The sequence below is a fragment of the Microcaecilia unicolor genome, chromosome 8 (assembly GCF_901765095.1).
Source record: "Microcaecilia unicolor chromosome 8, aMicUni1.1, whole genome shotgun sequence".
NCBI classification, from domain to species: Eukaryota; Metazoa; Chordata; class Amphibia; order Gymnophiona; family Siphonopidae; genus Microcaecilia; species Microcaecilia unicolor.
Genome location: NC_044038.1, coordinates 176,834,366 through 176,852,680, shown reverse-complemented (window position 1 = coordinate 176,852,680; position 18,315 = coordinate 176,834,366). Strand labels below are relative to the sequence as shown.

General features: G+C 46.2%; 1 protein-coding gene across 1 annotated transcript in view; it reads right to left on the bottom strand.

Moving 5' to 3' along the window:
* TCERG1 (transcription elongation regulator 1) overlaps positions 1 to 18,315 on the bottom strand; it is a 161,292-nt gene that overhangs the window by 140,542 nt on the left and 2,435 nt on the right. The window contains 3 exon segments of the mRNA XM_030212887.1: positions 203 to 923; positions 14,306 to 14,542; positions 15,194 to 15,419. Of these exon segments, the coding sequence (XP_030068747.1) occupies positions 203 to 923; positions 14,306 to 14,542; positions 15,194 to 15,419 (1,184 nt within the window).

The window sequence follows — 18,315 nt, the reverse complement described above, 5'->3', positions numbered from 1 at the left end:
CCAAAACCCTATGTCTGGTTCTTCTTGTTAAAGATATACCTTTTTAAAAGAAATCTGCTGTAGAGAATTACTGCTCTACTAACATTCACCTGTTGCAAACACTGCTTTTTGTAAGGGGGAAAAATGATTAAAAAAAAAAAAAAAAAAAAGAGTCCCATCCAAAATAATGTATCAATCTTAAATAAATCATTTTGGTACTCACTGGAAATAGTCTGTAAAGCTGTAGTGGGTGCAGTAGTAGTTGTGGAGCTTGACGATGACTGAATAGCTGGTATGGTTGTAGAAACCACACTTGAGGGACTACTGGCTGCAGATGTGGCATTAGTTGCATGTGACTGAATTTGGGCTTGAATCTGGTTTTGAACCTGAGCCTGTGATTGAATTTGGGCTTGAATCTGGTTTTGAACCTGAGCCTGTGATTGAATTTGGGCCTGAATCTGGCTTTGAACCTGGGCCTGTGACTGAATTTGGGCTTGAATCTGGCTTTGAACCTGAGCCTGGGCTTGAGCCTGAGCTTGAGCCTGGGCCTGAGCTTGGGCTTGGGCCTGAGCTTGTGCCTGAGCTTGGGCTTGGGCCTGAGCTTGGGCTTGAGCCTGAGCTTGGGCTTGAGCTTGGGCTTGAGCCTGGGCCTGAGCCTGGGCTTGTGCTTGAGCCTGGGCTTGTGCTTGAGCCTGAGCTTGGGCTTGGGCTTGAGCCTGAGCTTGAGCCTGGGCATGAGCTTGAGCCTGAGCGTGTTGAGCTTGAGCTTGAGCTTGAGCGTGTTGAGCTTGAGCTTGAGCCTGAGCGTGTTGAGCTTGAGCCTGAGCGTGTTGAGCTTGAGCCTGAGCAGCCATCATCGGAGTCAGTTCTGATTGCTGAATAACCTTCACTCCATCTGGTTTGCTCCACGCAGACTCTCTTGTCCGTGCATTGTAATAATAGACCTAAAAAGAGGAATACAGATTTAGGCTCTTCAGAATAAATGTACAGTAAACCAAATGTGTATAATGTGTACAGAATTGTTAAGTAAGACTGCTAAATGAAAACTGAAGACTGGTATGGATCATGGAAAAATTATTCTTACCTATTAATTTTCTTTAGTCCTACCAGACCAATCCAAAACCTGTAGATTATGGCCATAGAGCAGCAGATGGAAACAGAAAAGTCCTGAGTGCTGTGCCCTTTAAGGACATCGTGCAGCATTTGCTCCTTAGTATTTTGAATAACCATGCAATGCAATGGTGTAAATATTGTATAAATAACAAAAATATAATTTACTGCTTCTTTTTCTTCCAATTACTTTACTTTCAAATTCATTAGTCCAACTGTGAGCTCCCCAATCTAATAGGCTGGCATCCACTGTCAGAACTATCTATATATATAGGAGGCTGGAAGGAAGAAGCCACCACTTCAGACTGTGCTTCGCTTGCAATGACCAAGGTAATCTGACTTCTTAATTCTTAGTCTGAGGTGACCAACAGGAGAAAAGAGAGTGTTGTAAAGTTCTCATAAGGGCACTCGCCCAAGGAACCAAGTCTATGACAGCTACCATCAAACCTAGCATTTGCATGTAGTCCCATGTTCAAGGTGCTCTCTGCCACAGCCTCGCCTGGATTTGAGACTGAAGGATGCATATTCTCTATTTAGGTAAAATCCTGTACCTAATGGTGTCAAACCTTGCTCCCCAGTATTCTAAATTCTGATAGGGAAGAAGCTTGCTGTTCTCAAGATTCACTATCCAACCCAAGGACTATAAAAGATAGAGTACCTGGGCCGTTGTTTCCTTGCTCCCTTGAAAGGAATTGGTTTGAATTGGCTTAAATTAGTAAGTCATCCGAGTATGGTTGTACGCTGATTCCCTTGCTGGCATAAAAAAGCTTGCTACAACCACCATCACCTTGAAAAAGGTTCTGGGAGCTGTGGCCAAGCCAAAGGGCATTGCCTGGAATTGCAAATGTTGGCCCAAAACTGCAGAGCTCAAGAACTCTTGATGTGGTGACAAAATTGGAATGCGCAAGTAAGCCTCTTTGAAATCCATTACTCTCCTTATCACATAGCAGCAACAACTGATGTTAGTATTTCCATCCTGGAGTGAGAAATCTTCAAAGCCTGGTCTATCCATCTTTAGGTCTAAGAAGGGCCGAAACATTCCTTCCGTTTTGGGAAATACAAAAAAATTTTGGACCTGGGAACAGGAATTACTGCTCCAAAGTCAAAACGATTTTGAACCATGGTTTGCACCGCTGCCATCTTGGTTGGAGAGTAACAGGGAAACACTAGAAAAGAATCTGATAGATGGCTGATGAACTACAACTTGTAGCTTTGCTTTATCACATCCAACACTCAACTTTGAGGCCAGCATCAGGAAGATCTCATTCCGCTGAAATCAGGTCTAGAATATCCTCATGAATAGGAAAGGCTTTAGGAGGACCTATAATCCCTCATAATAGAGTCTCCCTGGAAAGACAAAGATTAATGAGGAGGGACTAAAATATTGAGCTTCTCATGATTAATTAATTTTGGAAGCTCCTTTTTCTGAAATAAACAGCGAATGATACATACCTGTAGCAGGTGTTCTCCGAGGACAGCAGGCTGATTGTTCTCACGACTGGGTTGTCGTCCATGGCAGCCCCCACCAACCGGAACAAAAACTTTGCGGGTGGTCCTGCACGCAGGGCACGCCCACCGCGCATGCGCGACCGTTCCCGCTCAGTTGAATGACAAGCAAAGGAATGAGGAAAAAAACACAACTCAAAAGGGGAGGAGGGAGGGTAGGTGAGAACAATCAGCCTGCTGTCCTCGGAGAACACCTGCTACAGGTATGTATCATTCGCTTTCTCCGAGGACAAGCAGGCTGCTTGTTCTCACGACTGGGGAATCACTAGCTCTCAGGCTCACTCAAAACAAGAACCCAGGTCAATTGAACCTCGCAACGGCAAGGGTATAACAGAAATTGACCTACGAAGAACAACTAACAGAGTGCAGCATGACCAGAATAAATTCAGGTCCTGGAGGGTGGAGTTGGATTTAAACCCCAAACAGATTCTGCAGCACCGACTGCCCGAACCGACTGTCGCGTCGGGTATCCTGCTGGAGGCAGTAATGAGATGTGAATGTGTGGACAGATGACCACGTCGCAGCTTTGCAAATCTCTTCAATAGTGGCTGACTTCAAGTGGGCCACCGACGCTGCCATGGCTCTGACACTATGAGCCGTGACATGACCCTCAAGAGTCAGCCCAGCCTGTGCGTAAGTGAAGGAAATGCAATCTGCTAGCCAATTGGAGATGGTGCGTTTCCCGACAGCGACCCCTTTCCTATTGGGGTCGAAAGAAATAAACAATTGGGCGGACTGTCTGTGGGGCTGTGTCCGCTCCATATAGAAGGCCAAAGCTCGCTTGCAGTCCACTGTGTGCAACTGACGTTCAGCAGGGCGGGTATGCGGTCTGGGAAAGAATGTTGGCAAGACAATTGACTGGTTAAGATGGAACTCCGACACCACCTTTGGCAGGAACTTAGGGTGAGTGCGGAGCACTACTCTGTTATGATGAAATTTAGTATACGGAGCATGAGCTACCAGGGCTTGAAGCTCACTGACTCTACGAGCTGAAGTAACTGCCACCAAGAAAATGACCTTCCAGGTCAAGTACTTCAGATGGCATGAATTCAGTGGCTCAAAAGGAGGTTTCATCAGCTAGGTGAGGACGACGTTGAGATCCCATGACACTGCAGGAGGCTTGACAGGGGGCTTTGACAAAAGCAAGCCTCTCATGAATCGAACGACTAAAGGCTCTCCAGAGATGGCTTTACCCTCTACACGATGATGGTAAGCACTAATCGCACTAAGGTGATTCCTTACTGAGTTGGTCTTGAGGCCAGACTCTGATAAGTGCAGAAGGTATTCAAGCAGGTTCTGTGCAGGACAAGAACGAGGTTCTAGGGCCTTACTCCCGCACCAAACGACAAACCTCCTCCACTTGAAAAAGTAACTCTTTTTAGTGGAATCCTTTCTAGAGGCAAGCAAGACACGGGAGACACCCTCAGACAGACCCAACGAAGCGAAGTCTACGCCCTCAACATCCAGGCCGTGAGAGCCAGAGACTGAAGGTTGGGGTGCAGAAGCGCTCCGTCGTTCTGCGAAATGAGAGTCGGAAAACACTCCAATCTCCACGGTTCTTCTGAGGACAACTCCAGAAGAAGAGGGAACCAGATCTGGCGGGGCCAAAAAGGCGCTATCAGAATCATGGTGCCGTGGTCTTGCTTGAGCTTCAGTAAGGTCTTCCCCACCAAAGGTATGGGAGAATAAGCATACAGGAGGCCGGTCCCCCAATGGAGGAGGAAGGCATCCGACGCTAGTCTGCCGTGTGCCTGTAGTCTGGAACAGAACAGAGGCAGCTTGTGGTTGGTCTGAGAGGCGAAAAGGTCCACCGAGGGAGTGCCCCACTCTCGGAAGATCTTGCGTACCACTCTGGAATGGAGCGACCACTCGTGCGGTTGCATGACTCTGCTCAGTCTGTCGGCCAGACTGTTGTTTACACCTGCCAGGTATGTGGCTTGAAGAAGCATGCCGAACTGGCAGGCCCAACGCCACATCCCGACGGCTTCCTGACACAGGGGGCAAGATCCGGTGCCCCCCTGCTTGTTGATGTAATACATTGCAACCTGATTGTCTGTCCGAATTTGGATAATTTGATAGGACAGCCGATCTCTGAAGGCCTTCAGTGCGTTCCAGACTGCTCGGAGCTCCAGGAGGTTGATCTGAAGATCTTGTTCCTGGAGGGACCACAGTCCCTGGGTGTGAAGCCCATCGACATGAGCTCCCCACCCCAGGCGAGATGCATCCGTCGTCAGCACTTTCGTGGGCTGCGGAATTTGGAATGGACGTCCCAGGGTCAAATTGGTCCGAAGTGTCCACCAGTGCAGCGAATTGCGGCAACTGAGGGACAGGCGGATGACATCTTCTAGATTCCCGGTAGCCTGGCACCACTGGGAAGCTAGGGTCCATTGAGCAGATCTCATGTGAAGACGAGCCATGGGAGTCACATGAACTGTGGAGGCCATATGACCTAGGAGTCTCAACATCTGCCGAGCTGTGACCTGCTGAGACGCTCTGGTCTGGGAAGCGAGGGACAGGAGGTTGTGGGCCCTCGCTTCGGGAAGAAAGGCCTGAGCTGTCTGTGAATTCAGCAGAGCTCCTATGAATTCCAGAGATTGGACTGGCTGGAGATGGGACTTTGGGTAATTTATCACAAACCCCAGCAGCTCCAGGAGGTGAATAGTGCACTGCATGGACCGGAGAGCTCCTGCCTCCGAGGTGTTCTTGACCAGCCAATCGTCGAGATATGGGCACACTTGCACTCCCAGCTTGCGTAGATACGCCACGACCACCACGAGGCACTTCGTGAACACCCGTGGGGCAGAGGCGAGCCCAAAGGGCAGCATACAATACTGAAAGTGCCGTGTCCCCAGGCGGAATCTGAGATACTGTCTGTGAGCTGGCAGTATCGGGATGTGAGTGTATGCGTCCTTTAAATCCAGGGAACATAGCCAATCATTTTTCTGAATCATTGGTAGAAGGGTGCCCAAGGAAAGCATCCTGAACTTCTCTTTGACCAGGTATTTGTTCAGGCCTCTCAGGTCTAGGATGGGGCGCATCCCCCCTGTTTTCTTTTCCACAAGGAAGTACCTGGAATAGAATCCCTGCCCTTCCTGCACGGGTGGCACGGGCTCGACCGCATTGGCGCTGAGAAGGGCGGAGAGTTCCTCTGCAAGTACCTGCTTGTGATGGGAGCTGAAGGATTGGGCTCCCGGAGGACAATTTGGTGGAGGGGAGGCCAAATTCCGGGCGTATCCGCACCGCACTATTTGGAGAACCCACTGGTCGGAGGTTATTAGAGGCCACCTTTGGTGAAAAAGTTTTAACCTCCCCCCCGACTGGCAGATCGTCCGGTACGGACACTTTGATGGCGGCTATGTTCCCATGGATCCAGTCAAAAACCCGTCCCCGGTTTTTGCTGTGGAGGCGCCGGGGGCTGCTTAGGCGCACGCTGTTGACGGGAACGAGCGCGCTGGGACTGTCCCTGTGCCTGATGAGGCCTTCGGGCCGGCTGGGTGTACCTACGCTTGTTGTAGGCGTAGGGCGCAGCCTGCCTGGCCCGGGAAAAACGTCCACCTGCTGAGGTGGATGCTGAAGGCGCCCGGTGGGAGAGCTTGTCGAGAGCGGTTTCCCACTGGTGTAGTTGGTCCACCAACTGCTCGACCTTCTCACCAAAAATATTATCCCCCCGGCAAGAGACATCGGCCAGCCGCTGCTGGGTGCGGTTTTCCAGGTCAGAGGCACGCAGCCATGACAGCCTGCGCATCACTATACCTTGGGCCGCAGCACGAGATGCCACATCACAGGTGTCATATATACCCCTGGACAGGAACTTTCTGCATGCCTTCAGCTGCCTGACCACCTCCTGAAAAGGCCTGGACTGCTCCGGGGGGAGCTTGTCGACCAGGTCCGCCAGTTGCTTCACATTATTCCGCATGTGTATGCTCGTGTAGAGCTGGTAGGACTGGATACGGGTCACGAGCATTGAAGATTGGTAGGCCTTCCTCCCAAACGAGTCCAGAGTGCGAGACTCCCGCCCCGGGGGTGCCAAGGCGGTATCCCTCGAACTCCGTGCCCTCTTGAGAGCACAGTCCACGACCGCCGAGTCATGAGGCAATTGAGGCCGCATTAACTCTGGGTCTGAGTGGATCCTGTATTGGGAATCCGCTTTCTTGGGGATGGTGGGGTTAGATAAAGGTCTCAACCAGTTCCGAAGCAGTGTCTCTTTGAGGACATTGTGCAACTAGTTATATTCTGTAACCTGTGAGCAGCTATATTTCCTGTACTTCCCAGGCACTATCCAGGTAGTGATAAAATGTTTAGTTAGTTTTAGAATTGACCCTTATTCAGTTACCTGTTGTTTTCCATCTGTTTTTATAGTTCAATATTTTTTATGACAACCTTTTTTAGTTTATTGACTCTGCTTGTCTGGCCTGACTAAGAATCCTGGTGTTTGTGTTTTGGGTCTGTGAGTGCTTTCTAGGAACTGTAGGACCACTGGGAGTGTGGCCTCAATCACCTAGAAATCACCGTCGATAACTTGAGAGCAGGAGACTTGCCCAGAGGCAGTTGGGACCCAGTCAGTGGGAGGAGGCTGCTAGTGTAAAGAACATGCGCAGGTGCAGGCGGAACTGAACTGAGCTAGGGAATTGGCCGCAGGGTTATCCCCAGGTGAGTGGCTAGGCGTTTCATGATGGGTGCGCTAGCTTTTTAGAGCATACACTAAATTTTAGTGCATGCTAAAAACGCTAGCACACATTTGTAAAGAGGGCCCCAAGTCTTTAATATGAAAGCCAATGTAATTGAAATAATACTGATTTCTGCTGGTAAAGAGCGCCACAGGAAAGATTCCACATAACAAAAGACTCTTTTTAGTTGAGATCAATTTTATTCAACTTGGTGAAGGAAGCTGAGGAAGGAAATGCCGAGACTAGTGCCATAAACGTTGAGACACTGGTTTATGTAGCTCGTCTGAGAGAGATTTGTGCGCGCCCAATACAAAAGGCCTTGTAAACAAGGCATAACAACTTGAAAGTAATCCTTGCTGGAATGGGCAGCTAGTGTGTTTCTGCTAGAACTGGAGAAATAAGCTTTTTCTTTACAGTTACCAAACATGCCGCTATATTTTGCACTAGCTGACGTCTTGTCAGATTGACATGAGTTAGCCTTGAAATAGAAAATTACAGTAGTCTAGCCTGCTGGTGACCAGAGCATGTATGATCTTTATCAAGTGTGACTTAATGAAAAATGGTTTAAATTTCTAGAGGAAGGTGAGATCCCTTTTGCAGAAGGGGATGACCGTAAAGTATTTTCTCCGAGGACAAGCAGGCTTCTTGTTCTCACGACTGGGTTTACGTCAACGGCAGCCCCCACCAACCGGAACAAAAACTTTGCGGGCGGTCCCGCACGCAGGGCACGCCCACCACGCATGCGCGGCCGTCTTCCCGCCTGTGCGCGACCGTTCCCGCTCAGTCTTTTCTTTTCCGCGCTGGAGAGAGCCGTATTCGTCTCTCTCTCTGTCAGCCCCGGAAACCGGACCGCGCCTTTGACGCGAGTTTTCTTTGTTGTTTTCTTTCATTGTTTTCTTTTGTTCTAAAAAAAAAAAAAAGAAAACTTTGTTTTTCCCCTCGTACTTTTAGCGGGGGCGCCTCGTTGCGGCCTTGTGGCCGCGTGGTCGATTTATTTTTTGAGGTGTGATTTTTACCGCCACCATCGACGACTTTGACTTCGCCGACGCGATTTTTCCGTCGATGTCCTCGAAGGTCCCGAGTGGATTTAAGAAGTGTGGTCGCTGCGGCCGGCATATCTCGCAGACCGACACTCACGCTTGGTGCCTCCAGTGCCTCGGTTTACGGAAACGGACACAGGTGGCAAGGCAAGTTCTTTGGGACCGTCTTTTCGGAACATGCGCCGGCCCCTCGACGTCGACTTCGACGGCATCGGTGTCGACGGCCGGATCTTCGGTACCGATGTCCATGAAATCGGCACCGACGGCACCGACCCCAGGAGCACAGGTCCCGTTGGCCCTCCGGTCTTCCGGAGATGGCAGGGGTGAGCGGCCGCGTGGGCAATCGGCCCCGGTCACTCCCTCTAACCAGGGTCCTCGGGACCGAACCCTGTTGGACCCGATCCCTCGAGGCCAAGGGGGATCTACCTCCTCCTCTTCGGTACCGCCGAGCGCCGATGACGGGCACCGGAAAAAGGCTATAAAGCATCGTCATCGGTCGCCCACGGTGCATGTGGCTACCGGCTCCAGAGATGACTGGATGCCGAGGAAGCGGCAGCGCCGGGAGGAGCGTTCCCCCTCGGTGGTAGAGGTATCGCTACGTCAGGGCACCAGCACTTCGGTGCCGTCTCCTGGACCCGAGCAGATTCCGGCACCGGCACCTCTACCGGCCCCCTCGCCTTTCCCGACAGCGGGCCTTGACGAGTGCATCCGAGCCATCCTTCCGGGGATCCTGGAAGGGCTGATGCGCCAGACTGTGCTGGCGCTGTTGATGGAGGCGTCGGCGTGCTCTAGCCTGGTGCCGAGGCCTTCGACGCCGACGCCGCTTGTGGTGCCGGTCTTGACCGCCACGCAGGTGGAGTCCCCGTTGACGTCGATGGAGGGAGCTTCATCCCTGCCGGCGCGGGAGTCCACAGCTCGATGACGCCACCGAGGACTCGGTGCCTCGAAGTCGAGCCGGGCCCGGTTGAGGTCTGAGCTACAGGAGCTCATGTCCGACACCGAGGAAGAGGCCTCGTGGGGGGAGGAGGAGGACCCCAGATATTTCTCCTCAGAGGAGTCTGTGGGCCTTCCCTCCGACCCCACTCCTTCACCGGAGAGGAAGCTCTCGCCACCTGAGAGCCTCTCCTTTGCCTCCTTCGTCAGGAATATGTCTATCTGCATTCCCTTCCCCGTGGTCTCTGTGGATGAGCCGAGGGCCGAGATGCTCGAGGTCCTCGACTATCCATCACCACCTAGAGAGTCCTCCACGGTAACTGAATAAGGGTCAATTCTAAAACTAACTAAACATTTTATCACTACCTGGATAGTGCCTGGGAAGTACAGGAAATATAGCTGCTCACAGGTTACAGAATATAACTAGTCACAGGGTCTCAGTAAAAAGGTCTCTCTCTCTCTACTTCCAAACTGAGACTGAAGAAAATTCCAGCATTTCCAGACTGAATTTGAGCTCCTGGGCCAAATCAGAGCACAGAACAACATTTTTTAAAAGTAGCTAGCCACATCACTGCACGTTACTTCCTCTCTATGTAATACTAAAGAAGGAACAATCATTTCTCTGTAACAGCTTTAAACATAAAACATGCACCACCTGCTGGCCAAACTACAGAAATACACTTCATTCTTATAATTCATATGCTAGAAAATTCACCACTTTGCCACAGCACCTTTGTAAACAGCGCCCTTGGCTTCTTATGAACACTTCTGGTTGCTTTTAAAATATAAAGAGAAGTCTGGGGGGGGGGGGGGGGGTTAAAATTCATATCTAACATTTTTGTATTATTCTAATTGTTTTATTGAATTGGGTTTTTTTTTTTTTACTGTAAACCATTTAAAACCCTAAGTGGGATATCAAATCAATAAATCAATACAAAATCAAATATCTAAGAAGGCTTAGAAGCCAATGGAGGGGAATGATGAAAAGGACCCAAGGAGTGAAGTGGCCTACTATTGATTTTTTTCCCCTTGCACCAACCTGACTCTCTTAGAAGGAGCAGAGTCAGAAAAATTTGAAACAGTTTAAGCAGAACCTTGAAGCTGATTATTTTTTTTTTTAAGTAAATAAGCTGGATGAAGAGATAAAATAAAATCTGGTGAAAAAACCTAGGAAATACTCAGAAGAAAGTTTCTCTCTGCTGAGAAGTGCTGTGTGTGAGGAAAAAACAGTGTGCTGTATGACGAGAGAAACTATATCACTGCTCTTATTCAAAATGGCCGAGCAGCCGCAGTATGAGAAGTGTGAGAAGGATCACAGATGTTGGTCCAGGAGCGAGGCAGGGAACTAAAGCCCCAAAGATGAGGTACCTTCCCCATGGATCATCCCTGCTGTCCTGGTGCTTGCTTATTTTACATGAGACAGCCTCAGTACTTAAAGCTTTCTGCACGAGCCAACATAAAAGTTAACAGGCTACAACACGTGCAGGAGCTATCTGAGAAAATGCACCCATAGTACAAGGAGCAGCAGAAATTGCATTCAGAGTCTCCCCACCAGGGAACTGTAAGAGAAGGTGAAATTAGGCCTTACCTGCTAATTTTCTTTCCTCTAGACCCTCCAGACCGGTCAAGACGTATTTTCTCAGTCTCCCTCTGCTGGTAGGCGAGCATAACCCAAGCGTCTTGACCGGTCTGGAGGGTTGATGAGGAATGTAGAAATTACCTGACCGGTTTACACAGAAATGCACTGCTGAGTTGAAAGAATGAAATAGAGGTAATTCAGAGGTGAGGTGGGAGGAAGAGACCTGGCACCACCAGGTATTACCACAGGATTAATACTAATGCAGAAAAATCCTTCCCCCAGCTCAACTAGTACCAGTCACCAATTGATTCAGGGGCCCATAAGGTTCTGCACTGCAGGAGCCACACAGCCACTCACCTACCACCTGCTGGAGAAAGAATGCTGAACTTTTTGAGCTGCACGAGGAGTAGCCTAGTGATTAGTGCAGCAAACTCTGATCCTGGTGAACTGGATTCAATTCCCACTGCAGCTCCTTGTCACTCTGGGCAAGTCACTTAACCCTCCATTGAAACATGTACAAATAAGAACCCATATATGTGAATGTAGTTGCAAAAACCACAGAAAGGTGGTATATCAAATCCTATTCCCATTTCCCTAATAAGGCATAGCACAATTCTGTATACTCTATCCCCACCTGCTGGTCGATGGACAAATAACCCACAAGTTCCTGAACTGATCTGGTGCTGACGCTACAAATTAAATAGCACTAAAACAGTATAGAAGAATATAACAGTAAAGCTATACTACATGATCTCAATGGTCAGTTCAATTTTATAGGGTATATAAAAACCCTTTAGTTGTGGGGATCATTATCAACCAAAAAAGTAAGAACCGAGCCCTTTGTGAACAATCTGAAAACATTTTGGTAGTAATGTCTAAAAATGTTATGTTAAATATTCAGGCAGTATATAATTAGTCAAACTGGAACCTCAGAATAACATCAAAATAAATTTTGGATATCCAGTAGATATTAAACTGGTGCTTAAATGAGCGTTCTTAACAAAAGACAAAAAGTTCAAAAACGTTTTTAAAAGTTTTTTTTACACTTTTTCACTTATCAGCTCACACCTCCGTTTTTCCCATGAACCTCAGTGATGTTGATCGCCAACCATTTCAAAGTTTTAGCGATCTATAAACATCAACCTCTTCACTGGTTCATCTATCGATATCAATTTCTATGATTTTCATTCAATTTTAGATTTTTACAAAACTTATCTTTTAAGCAATCTTTAATCTTGCCGGACCAGTGGTTCACTGCCCGACATGCATGTTTCGCCCTATACCGGGCTGTCTCAAGGACATCCCCCCATAGTCTTTTTAGCGTCAGCTTAGCAAAAGTAATTTATCAGCCAAGGTGTGAGGTGTGAGCTGATAAGTGAAAAAGTGTAAAAAAAAAACTTTTTAAAACTTTTTTGTCTTTTGTTAAGAACCCTCATTTAAGCACCAATTTAATATCTACTGGATATCCAAAATTTACTTTAAAAATTTTTATGTAGCTCTGCAGCCGACGCTACTAAATATGAGCTACAGTGGTGGAAATAAGTATTTGATCCCTTGCTGATTTTGTAAGTTTGCCCACTGACAAAGACATGAGCAGCCCATAATTGAAGGGTAGGTTATTGGTAACAGTGAGAGATAGCACATCACAAATTAAATCCGGAAAATCACATTGTGGAAAGTATATGAATTTATTTGCATTCTGCAGAGGGAAATAAGTATTTGATCCCCCACCAACCAGTAAGAGATCTGGCCCCTTCAGACCAGGTAGATGCTCCAAATCAACTCGTTACCTGCATGACAGACAGCTGTCGGCAATGGTCACCTGTATGAAAGACACCTGTCCACAGACTCAGTGAATCAGTCAGACTCTAACCTCTACAAAATGGCCAAGAGCAAGGAGCTGTCTAAGGATGTCAGGGACAAGATCATACACCTGCACAAGGCTGGAATGGGCTACAAAACCATCAGTAAGACGCTGGGCGAGAAGGAGACAACTGTTGGTGCCATAGTAAGAAAATGGAAGAAGTACAAAATGACTGTCAATCGACAAAGATCTGGGGCTCCACGCAAAATCTCACCTCGTGGGGTATCCTTGATCATGAGGAAGGTTAGAAATCAGCCTACAACTACAAGGGGGGAACTTGTCAATGATCTCAAGGCAGCTGGGACCACTGTCACCACGAAAACCATTGGTAACACATTACGACATAACGGATTGCAATCTTGCAGTGCCCGCAAGGTCCCCCTGCTCCGGAAGGCACATGTGACGGCCCGTCTGAAGTTTGCCAGTGAACACCTGGATGATGCCGAGAGTGATTGGGAGAAGGTGCTGTGGTCAGATGAGACAAAAATTGAGCTCTTTGGCATGAACTCAACTCGCCGTGTTTGGAGGAAGAGAAATGCTGCCTATGACCCAAAGAACACCGTCCCCACTGTCAAGCATGGAGGTGGAAATGTTATGTTTTGGGGGTGTTTCTCTGCTAAGGGCACAGGACTACTTCACCGCATCAATGGGAGAATGGATGGGGCCATGTACCGTACAATTCTGAGTGACAACCTCCTTCCCTCCGCCAGGGCCTTAAAAATGGGTCGTGGCTGGGTCTTCCAGCACGACAATGACCCAAAACATACAGCCAAGGCAACAAAGGAGTGGCTCAGGAAGAAGCACATTAGGGTCATGGAGTGGCCTAGCCAGTCACCAGACCTTAATCCCATTGAAAACTTATGGAGGGAGCTGAAGCTGCGAGTTGCCAAGCGACAGCCCAGAACTCTTAATGATTTAGAGATGATCTGCAAAGAGGAGTGGACCAAAATTCCTCCTGACATGTGTGCAAACCTCATCATCAACTACAGAAGACGTCTGACCGCTGTGCTTGCCAACAAGGGTTTTGCCACCAAGTATTAGGTCTTGTTTGCCAGAGGGATCAAATACTTATTTCCCTCTGCAGAATGCAAATAAATTCATATACTTTCCACAATGTGATTTTCCGGATTTAATTTGTGATGTGCTATCTCTCACTGTTACCAATAACCTACCCTTCAATTATGGGCTGCTCATGTCTTTGTCAGTGGGCAAACTTACAAAATCAGCAAGGGATCAAATACTTATTTCCACCACTGTAAGTCGCTTTATTTAAACTTATTAAAATTTATTGTAGCCCTTATTTAAGTAAGGTAAACGAAACATAGATCACGTGGTGAATAATACAAGATAAGTAAAATTTAAAAAAGTTTTAAGGACCGGTGATGACATTGAGGAAGCTGTAGCGGCATTTGAAATCGACTGCACGCGCTAGCACCCAGGCCGAGGTCCATTTATATAAATACTTTACTAAACAAGCAGATTAATGGTGATTTGGGTAAAAAAAAAATTTTAAACATGCAATTGCATAACGATAGAACACATACCACAAGGGACAGTTTGGAAATGCTACTTAGATATATTGGTATAGGAAGTTCCTTAGAGGGATACACTGTAAGTGAATTTTTACCTTGCCATCTGGCGTTTTGTTCTCTACCCAGATCTCTTCATTAGGTGGCAATGTTGGTGCAGGCACTGGAGCAGGAGCTGGAGTTGGAGCCGGAGTTGGTGTTGGGGTAGGGGTTGGAGCTGGAGTTGAAGTTGGAGTTGGAGCTGTAGGAGAAGCAACTGGAGGCATCCCTGGAGGAAATAACATTCCAGGCGGAGGCGGCATGGTACTTAAGGGTGGTGGCATAAATGGTGGTCTCTGTAAATAATTTCATTAGCAAAAAGACAAGATATCATCCGATTTCTTACCATGCTACTTTTGCAGAAAACTGTTCCAATGAATCTTTAAATAAGATGTGAAGAATTTAAGTCTCATTTTATGCTAATGTATTTTAATAGAACAAAAAACCCTGAAGAAAATATGCTTTAATATGCTTGGCATAAAGTAATAATCCACTATTCTAGCAGGACTAAAATACTGATAGACAGATGTTTATATAGCAAGAAACATCCCTGAGATCAGCTAAAATTATCAGTACAGAAGTGATTTAAAACTAAGTTCAGAACTGGAGCTGTTTACACCTGCAAGGAACTAGCTAGGAATTTTCAAACAAGCACAGCACTGATTCACGTAAAAAGTTTTCTATAGCTGTGTTCACATTCTTTTACAATAAATAATATCCATAACCTCAGCTTCTGATTAGGTGTGAGTCATTGCTTTCGCTACTGTACCTGATTGCACACCATTTTGAGAGCTTTTGGGCTTGCAGATGGTATATTAGAAAAAAAAAAATTCTACAGCTCCTCCTCCTCAGAATGCTGTCCTTAACTTCATAATATATATTTTAGTTTAATATGTCCATTATGTTAACATGTGCCTCATCAAGATAAACAGCACTGAACATTATACCTGCAGATGAGGAGGTCCTAAGGGTGGAGGTATCCCCCCAGGGGGTGGTATTGGAGGCATGCTGGGATCAAAAGGAGGACGTCCAAATGGCGGCCGAGGTGGTGGTGGAGGACCTCGCATCATGCCAAATGGAGGAGGTGGGCGCATGAGGGGCGGTGGTCCTCTCATAACAGCATTTGGCGGCGGAGCTGGGCCACGAAACCTCAATGCTTGCTGCTGAGCCATTCTACAAGAAAAAAGTTCCACTAGACAATTCACATTTTCATATACAGGGCTAGAAATAAAGCACTTTCAGAACAATAAAATGAGTTCAATAATATTTATTTCCATCAAAGTCTATCATGTCTCCATAACTATAATTGTAAATTGCCTATGCCCAGTTTACATCTCTCTAGATAAAAAGCAACACCAACGTTCTATGAAGCCTCCAGCCGGAAGTGTGAAGGGGGCGAGATATCCGGTTTCCCTATGAGTGTCTGCCCCGCCCTCTCTGTAACACAGTCAGTGAAGGAAAACAGCAGAGCACGAAATCAAATCGCTGGCTCTGTAACAGTGAAGGACTCAGAGGGGGGAGGGGAGAGAGGCCAGAGGGCAGGGACACACACACTCCCACATGCACACAGAAGAAAACATTGCTAGCCCCCGTTTCATTTGCATCAGAAACGGGGCTTTTTTACTAGTTTATAATAAATCAATATTGGGTGAATTTCATCAAAGAAGCAGTAAATCTTAATAAAATAAATTATACATAAAACATTATCAAAGGAAAGACTTTACAGTTACTTTTGCTCTACTGATATTCCAAATATTAGACATAGCTGAAAATATTTCTATTGGAATGCTGTGAAAATATTTAAAATGTTGTGCATATTTAAAAAATTGTTGAAAAAAAATCTTTATTTTTCAGAACATTATATCAGGGACTTTAGTCTGATAATCCAGAGAGGCCAAAAGGAACTCTGCACTAAAGGCAGTGCTGAACTATCAAAATGACCAATATTTCAGGCAACACTAAAGTGTACATAGCAGGGATATGAAGTGGAAATGTTGGTGTTTGAATTTCTGTATCATTTTTGGGGGGGGGGGGGGGGGGGTTTCCTGTTTACTTTGTTTTGAATTAGTAAGTGCTTCATTTCAGGTACCCTTTTTATTATCATCACACACCATTTTTATAAATAGGACATGCAGTATAGAAATACTGTGTGCTACTGACAACAAAAAATCCCCCAATTTTTTACAGACCCATTGTTTAAATGATCTGGAATGACACAGGTTATGTCATATGTTGTTTCAAATGACTGCACATCTGTAGTCTGCAGTTGTTGCCACAAATGCCAGAAGTACTAAAGCCAATACTGCTGCCAGCTTTGGTTCTTTTTATGCATCCCAGACTGGTAAATTAAAATCTTTGCGAACAAAAAAGGCTTAAATACAAAGCAACAGATCACTCAACCCTAACCTATGTCCTCCAGTTTGCCACAACCATCACTGTCTCTCTACAACCGGCATGAGTGTAAAGGCGCCACACTGCCCAAACTCCTTAACAGCAAGTGGTGCTGGAAGACATCAGCTGTCCCAAGGGGTGGTATAGGACTGACTTCCAGCAGCAAAGCAAGATGGGAGGGCTGGTTGGCTGAGGGTTTGGGAACCACTGCCTTACTGGGAAGACTAGATTGGCCATTCTGCCACCATCATTGACTTTATTACACCAAAGAAGATAATGCTAGAGACTCCTAAGCACCGTGTCACAGAAGGCTTAAGAAGTTTATCTGTAATCATGATTTTAAAAAAATAAGAACAAAAACACACACACAGAGGCGTATTTTCAAAGTATTTAGACTTACAAAGTTCTATACGTTACTATAGAACTTTGGAAATCTAAGTGCTTTGAAAATGAACCTCACAGTATCATACGTTCTGGCAATAAAAGAAGTGGAAAACATCATATTCTGTAAAGTGCAGTTACTATATTGTGGATGCTATTATGATTTTCTAATAGCTTTAATGTGAATACTGAAAGGAAACCTATTACCACCAAATAAATATTAATTCCAAATGGTCAAGTGGATAAGGCCATGAAATGAGCACAACAGTTCAAACCTCATTCCTTCTAACCTTGGGCAAGTCATGTCACCCTCTATTTCCTGAAGTACAAACTTAGGGCTAGATGTACAATGTGTTACTGTGTTAGCAATGCATACACCAATGCTATTAAGTGCACATTATTAGTAAACAAATTCAACTGCATAAAGCAGGACCAAACATACATAATAGGTAAACTGCAATGCCTTCTACTTAACCCTTTGATTGTATCCCACTGTAGTTCTTTGTGATCTTGGGCAAATCATTTAACCCTCCACTGTCTCAGGTGCAAACAGTCTGTAAGCAATCTGAAAACAGGAAAATATCTACTGTACCTGGTCATAACTAAGCTACTACTAAACAAGGCATACGCTAAATTCAAAATCCCTCCCCTTCCCCCCACCCTCTGGAGAAATGATCTACTTACTAAACAAGTCTGTAACTCTTCTTGAGGTGGCTTTAGAAAGGCAAATTAAATTTTTTAAATAAACACACATGCAGGTTAAAGGCACAACCCTATTCACGAATGCCAAGTGTTCACTAAGAACAGGAATTAGTAAATGACAGTGTAAACAGTGCCTTGCGAATAGCCAAAAGCCGGAAATCAAATCTAAATACATGAATTATAACCAATAATGGAATATGATCATTGACAAGCTGTAAGATACAGTTACATTGGTTGAGTTGAAGTGGACAGTGACCAGCGGTAACCATGGGATGGGGGACAGGGACAGAGCCTGAGGGGACGAGGTGGGGACAGAGCCTTTGGGGATGGGAACAAACTTTGTCCTCATGTCATTCTCTACTTTGAAGGTTGTTAATGAATTGGACGGTTATTTATGTTCAAGTGATGCAGGCGATGTTTTCATTTTTTGGAAAAACAAGCAAAAGTGCTGGCCACAACTGACAAAATTTGCATGGGGGATCCTGTACACTCCAGCTACCAGCACATCTTCTGAGAAGACATTTTCTATTGCAGGAAGGACTGTGGAAGACAGGAGAAATAGACCGAATCCTCAGACTGATACCTTATTATTCAT